The sequence below is a fragment of the Diaphorina citri genome, unplaced genomic scaffold (genome assembly GCF_000475195.1).
Source record: "Diaphorina citri unplaced genomic scaffold, Diaci psyllid genome assembly version 1.1 scaffold159, whole genome shotgun sequence".
NCBI lineage: Eukaryota > Metazoa > Arthropoda > Insecta > Hemiptera > Psyllidae > Diaphorina > Diaphorina citri.
In genome coordinates this window covers 91,523-98,641 of record NW_007377596.1, presented here as the reverse complement: position 1 = coordinate 98,641, position 7,119 = coordinate 91,523, and the positions used below count along the sequence as shown (strand labels likewise).

Here is a 7,119-nt window from a genome sequence, read left to right as displayed (position 1 = left end):
AAAAAAAAAAAAAAAAAAAAAAAAAAAAATCCTACCATAACTGGTGGGGACATTGGGGACAGTCTTCAGTCTGCTCTAAAGAAAAATAAAATTTTAAACTTGATAATTTCAGTATTTACTTGATAATTCCATGTTCAGATGGGGTCGGCGTTTGCCGTCGGCCTTTCAATCAGCTTTAGAGTGATCGTTTTGAGGCCAACTGGTTTTGGCTAAACAAACTTTTTCGAGTGGGATGCCCTTTGCACTCAACCTTTGCTATTGATATAGTGTGAGGAAATTTGGACTAGTCTACTCTCTGTTTATAGTCCCCTAGCAAGACACTGATCTACTCTCTGTTTATAGTCCCCTAGCAAGACACTGATCTACTCTCTGTTTATAGTCCCTCAGCCAGACTTACTTGATAATTTCAGTTTTCTTCATAAATCCATACAATTTTCAGGGCAAGATTCCAGTGATGAAGATGTAAGGCCATCATTTGGCAGCAAAAAAACTCCCACCATAACCGATGGAGAAATTGCAGGCTTGAGGAAAAGATCTCAGCAACCAACTTCCTCAACTCTTTCCAACAAAGGTGTTGGTAACTGGGAAAGACATACCAAAGGGATTGGAGCCAAACTGCTACTTCAGGTAAAAGAGATTCAAAGACAAAATAATAATAAATATGAATGGTAAAAAGATAGAGTAATTTTTAAATTTAATATTAGGTACCAAGAGTTGTGACTACGTTCTGACTACGACGTGACGACGACGACTGACTACGATGTGACTACGACGACTACGACTACAGACTCTTGAGTGGAAGGTAACCACTAGGCGAGGTTAACGCCGGAGGCGTTTTCTACCACCTAACCCTTAGAGCTCCATTATTATGTGCTCAAAATCTCAAATAAATGTGGATAAAATTCCATGCCTCGGCTGGGATCGAACCCATGCCCTCCTGTTTACCAGGCGAGCGTCTTGACCACTACGCTACCGAGGCAGGTTATAATAATTGTATTAATAAATCTAATATCTAAAGCTAAAGCTTCTAATATGAGGAATAAGAAAAAAAAATCTTATTTGTCTGCCATACACCAGGATGTTTGTTCTGACTTCTGACCCAACAGTTTATGGTGCAAAACTTGGTCTAAAAAAAAAAAAAAAAAAAAAAAAAAAAAAAAATCACCGCCGTTTTCATTTATTTGGAAAAGAATGTTATGAATTATAAGCTTGCAAAATTTCAAAATTTCGTACTGTGAAAATTGAAAAATCTAAAACAGTTGAAATAATACTCTTCCTTTTGTCCCCCCTCACAGGCCATCATTTCAGCACAGCCATCTACCCCACCATCCGACACAAGCTGAGTGCTGCCCTGGTCAATTGGCACCCATCAGACTATTCCGCCCGCCTTCTTATTCTACCCTGGACGAATGTGTTCTCCCGTGGCGAAACAGACGCGTTTACAATTTGTAGCCAAAACCAAATGTCAGCCCAAAAGAATCACCCTAGTTAGGGCTGATTGAGAGGCTAAAACACCAAACCTGTATGTAGGTACACAGGAAAAGGAGAAGAAAAAGATTTTGTGGTGTTCTCATGTTGACTCAGCACCTAAGAGGGAAGTATTGTGTCTTTTCTTGCCCATCTGATGAGAGATATGGGATAGGGTATGAGTTAGTAGACCATTGACCCTCGCACCAGGGTGTCCACAACAGAGCCTGGAACCTCTTGCTCATTTAGATACACGAAAATTTTGAGATTAGAATGCTATGTATCAACAATGTTTCCAAAACATCAACCCTTGCAGAAAAAATACCAAGCTCAATTTCTTTACTCAGTACTCCGTTGAGAACGAGTTAGTAGACCCAGGACTTGGGAGACAAAGAGTCAATTACAAATATGTTGAGAACAATATCTTTGGATGGGATTTTTAGAGAAGAGTTAGTAGACCCAGGACTTGGGAGACAAAGAGTCAATTACAAATATGTTGAGAACAATATCTTTGGATGGGATTTTTAGAGAAGTACCTACTGAACTTACCAAAAAATCAACTAGAATATTGCTGATACTGTGTGCACTCATTTTGGCAGAGCTGTTTGCTGGGATGTGGATGAAACTTGAAACCTACTGTGAAAACGATTCAGGTTGCTATCCTAATAGGTCTTTGGCAAAGAAAATGTTAATTAAAACCATTGGCTCAGGATAAAACAGTTAAAACACAGTATCACAGTAAAAAGTTAAAAATAAAAACTATTGATTCAGAATATTTGAAATTTCCCGGTCGTCGCCATATTGTTTTTCTACTGCGCAACACGCATGCGCAGGAGTATACTGGAACTGGCGGTAAATTTTGAAAAAGTAAAATATAAACTAAAAAAAAAGTAAGTAAAGAAGGGCTAATGACAATCGAAGTCGTGCCCCTTTTAAAATAAATTTATGAAAAGTAAGTAAAGAAGGAAAAAAAATTATTTTTTTTTTTTTTTTTTTTTAAATTGAACGTTTACCTGTAAACTTTGCTTTATTTCAAGAAAAATGTCTGATGGAGAGTATGAAAAGTTCGAAGTCACAGACTATGATTTGGATAATGAGTTCAACACCAATCGACCAAGGAGGAAGATGACAAAAAATCAAATGATCTATGGTAAGCTACTACTTCATCCTTCACTCTTCTTTTATAGTTGTAAGACCTTCCCTCTGGCTGAAATTGGCACATGAGATGATGGAGTAACCAGGTCAAAAACAGACATACTAGGAGGCAAACCGTAGAGGAGGCCAAAGCTCACTATGGGCTGTAGAACCGTATTGTAAGTTGTAAGCTAAGGTCAAATTTGGCATAAGAAGGTTTCATTGCCACTTGTAGTTCTATTTAGAACCTATATGTAAGTAATGAAACAAGTCTTGATTTACCACGATTCAGCTGCACCTTCATGATGATTGTAATACAGTTTTGCTTGGTAGGTAGGTAACTATGTTTTAATGCACAAAGTGCCTAAAAAAAAATCTCTTTCACACAGGTATGTGGGCTGATAACAGTGATGATGATGAAGACTCAGGAAGGCCATCATTTTCCAAAAAGAAACCAAAGAACTATACAGCTCCTGTTAATTTCATTTCTGGCGGAGTTCAGCAAGCAGGAAAGAAAAAAGAAAATGAAGAAAAGCAGGATGATGATTCTGAAGACGAAGAAAGGCAACAGATTGAACAAGGTAAAACATAATACAATATTTTTAATTGATAGTAGGTACTTTGGTACTACAATAATGATTGGCTTACTTTAGTTGTATGAGCAACTGTTCATTAATATGTTTGCATACATTTGACTTTTTTTAAACACTTTTTCTCCGTTTTATCCACCAAGGAATGAAACAGAAAGTATCTAGCTCTGTACCCATCAGATTTGCAAAAAAAAAAAAAAAAAAAATCCTACCATAACTGGTGGGGACATTGGGGACAGTCTTCAGTCTGCTGTAAAGAAAAATAAAATTTTAATTGATAATTTCAGCATTTACTTGATAATTTCATGTTCAGATGGGGTCGGCGTTTGTTGTCAGCCTCTCAATCAGCTTTAGAGTGATTGCTTTGAGGCCAACTGGTTTTGGCTAAACAAACTTTTTTGAGTGGGATGCCCTCTGCACTCAACCTTTGCTATTGATATTGTGTGAGGAAATTTGGACTAGTCTACTCCCTGTTTATAGTCCCCTAGCGAGACGCTGATTTACTCTCTGTTTATAGTCCCTCAGCCAGACTTACTTGATAATTTCAGTATTCTTCATACCCCTACAATTTTCAGGGCAAGATTCCAGTGATGAAGATGTAAGGCCATCATTTGGCAGCAAAAAAACTCCCACCATAACTGATGGAGAAATTGCAGGCTTGAGGAAAAGATCTCAGCAACCAACTTCCTCAACTCTTTCCAACAAAGGTGTTGGTAACTGGGAAAGACATACCAAAGGGATTGGAGCCAAACTGCTACTTCAGGTAAAAGAGATTCTAAGACAAAATAATAATAAATATGAATGGTAAAAAGAGTAATTTTTAAATTTAATATTAGGTACCAAGAGTTGTGACTACTATGCTATGTATCTCAAGAGAAAGTGAGTATCAAAGGAGTTTTTTGAATTTTCATCATGCTGAAAACATTTCAGCACTGATCTAATGGGACTAGATATACATTTACCATATTCTAAGACAAAATAATAATAAATATGAATGGTAAAAAGATAGAGTAATTTTTAAATTTAATATTAGGTACCAAGAGTTGTGACTACCATGCTATGTATCTCAAGAGAAAGTGAGTGTCAAAGGAGTTTTTTGAATTTTCATCATGCTCTGATGATAGAAAACATTTCAGCACTGATCTAATGGGACTAGATATACATTTACCAATCTATGTATTTCAGATGGGCTATCAACCAGGCAAAGGTCTGGGCAAATCCCTGCAAGGTATTGCAGCTCCCATTGAGGCCAAACTTCGCAAGGGTAGAGGTGCCATCGGTGCCTATGGGCCCGAGACTAAACAGAAAGTGGCTGATCTGGGGAAGGAAGAGAAACAGAAGTCTATCAAGTCTAAGGAAGAAGTGAAGGTGTCTCATTGGAGGAAGGAAGGCAAGGAGAAGACAAATGTCCAATATGTGTACAAGAGCATAGAGGATGTGATAGAGGAAAGCAAACATGGGGCAAAGAAACAGCAACCTGTGTACAAGTGAGTTGACTGAATCCATAGATATATTATAAGACAAAGAGATAGGTCTTATATAACTTGGAGGAAAAAAAAATAACTTGAAAAAAAAATGTTGGTATTCAAGGACTTAAGATTTGTTACCTGCCTAATCAATAACACAATAACCAATAGTTGAAAGTTTAAGTGTTTAACCCAGTTCTTTCCACAAGAGGTGGGCCATCTCTTTGTTTATTTTTGAAATATACAATTTATTTTATCCTAGTTGTAACTAGAACTTTTAAACAAGAACATTTAATAGAAATAACAATTACTTATACCTATAACTTTTTTCCAGTGAGTTAGCCAAAGTGAAAGTGAGGAAGGCAAGGAGAAGACAAATGTCCAATATGTGTACAAGAGCATAGAGGATGTGATAGAGGAAAGCAAACATGGGGCAAAGAAACAACAACCTGTGTACAAGTGAGTTGACTGAATCCATAGACATATTATAAGGCAAAGAGATAGGTCTTATATAACTTGGAGAAAAAAAGATGTTGGTGTTCAAGGACTTAAGATTTGTTACCTGCCTAATCAATAACCAATAGTTGAAACCTCAGAGTTGAATTCTACCCTCTCTGATGTCCTCAAAGATGATCCTGGCTCCATAGCTATCCTCATGCGTTTCTTAAAGAGAAACAAACAACTTCCCGAAAGAACTGTAGGCCACCTTATTTGACGCAAATGGCCTATGTTGCTAAATTGTGTAAAAATAAAATAAAATCTAAATAATGATTTATTTGTGGTGAAGCTGAGAGCTTCTTCACAATTTTTGAGGATATCACAGCATTACTAAGAGCCTCCTGTACTATTTATATCTATAATTATTCTTTTTAGTCTTGTGATGCCGCCACTGGTCACTACTCGATTAAAGAAGCTACTTAATCTTCACAATTTTTGAGGATATCACAGCATTACTAAGAGCCTCCTGTACTATTTATATCTATAATTATTCTTTTTAGTCTTGTGATGCCACCACTGGTCACTACTCGATTAAAGAAGCTACTTAATGTCCTCACGAGGCACAGAGCCACAAAAAATTGAACCCGGGACCTCCGGATTGCAAGCCTAGCATGATACCCACTCGGCCACGGAGGGTACCCAAAATAAATATAATACGTATTAACAAAATCGCATTTACCATTCTATGTATTTCAGATGGGCTATCAACCAGGCAAAGGTCTGGGCAAGTCCCTGCAAGGTATTGCAGCTCCCATTGAGGCCAAACTTCGCAAGGGTCAGATGCGTTTCTATTGCAGAACATTGTGCCCAAACTGCACATCGCTCTACAGGAGTTTGTTATTAATCCGCAACAGCAACACCTAGGTCAGTGTTTATCAGGAGGTCGCGGGTTCAAATCCCAGCCAAAGCTTGATTTTTTTTGTCTATATAAAAACACCTGTATGGACGGCGCGTACGTTTGTTATTAATCCGCAACAGCAACACCTAGGTCAGTGTTTATCAGGAGGTCGCGGGTTCAAATCCCAGCCAAAGCTTGATTTTTTTGTCTATATAAAAGCACCTGTATGGACGGCGCGTACCTGTCTATGTAAAAAATTAACGAGAGATGGAGGATAGGAGAAAGCCAGCCGTTTCGAGAACGAACCTTATTGTTTACGATAATGTCCGAACCCGGGCGGGAATCAAACCAGCGACTTGGGACTTGCAAGGCAGACACCTTCTAAGCTAACCAAAGAATTACTAGTATCCATTCTCCATTTTAACCGTTTCTAGTCTCTTCTGGCCAGCCTAGTTAGTTTGGAAGGTCTGCCTTCTAAGTGCTAGGTCGCGGGTTCGATTCCCGCCCGGGGCGGATTTTATCCTGATGGGATAATGTTCGTTCTCGAAACGGCTGGCTTTCTCCTATCCTCCATCTCTCGTTAATTTTTTACATAGATAGGTACGCGCCGTCCATACAGGTGCTTTTATATAGACAAAAAAATCAAGCTTTGGCTGGGATTTGAACCCGCGACCTCCTGATAAACACTGACCTACAAGTGTGTTTCTTACCTAGGTGTTGCTGTTGCGGATTAATAACAAACTCCTGTAGAGCGATGTGCAGTTTGGGCACAATGTTCTGCAATAGAAACGCGTCTGTTTCGCCACGGGAGAACACATTCGTCCAGGGTAGAATAAGAAGGCGGGCGGAATAGTCTGATGGGTGCCAATTGACCAGGGCAGCACTCAGCTTGTGTCGGATGGTGGGGTAGATGGCTGTGCTGAAATGATGACCTGTGAGGGGGAACAAAAGGAAGAGTATTATTTCAACTGTTTTAGATTTTTCAAATTTCACAGTACGAAATTTTGAAATTTTGCAAGCTTATAATTCATAACATTCTTTTCCAAATAAATGAAAACGGCGGCGGCGGTGATTTTTTTTTTTTTTTTTTTTTTTTTTTTTTTTTTTCAAAGTTTTTCACCATAAA

General features: G+C 38.3%; 1 protein-coding gene across 1 annotated transcript in view; it reads left to right on the top strand.

Moving 5' to 3' along the window:
* LOC103505246 (septin-interacting protein 1) overlaps positions 1-7,119 on the top strand; it is a 26,582-nt gene that overhangs the window by 1,254 nt on the left and 18,209 nt on the right. Inside the window, exons 3-8 of the mRNA XM_026820587.1 lie at positions 440-627; positions 1,296-1,338; positions 2,471-2,617; positions 2,991-3,182; positions 3,767-3,954; positions 4,377-4,678. Of these exons, the coding sequence (XP_026676388.1) occupies positions 440-627; positions 1,296-1,338; positions 2,471-2,617; positions 2,991-3,182; positions 3,767-3,954; positions 4,377-4,678 (1,060 nt within the window). The remainder of the gene's footprint in view (positions 1-439; positions 628-1,295; positions 1,339-2,470; positions 2,618-2,990; positions 3,183-3,766; positions 3,955-4,376; positions 4,679-7,119) is intronic.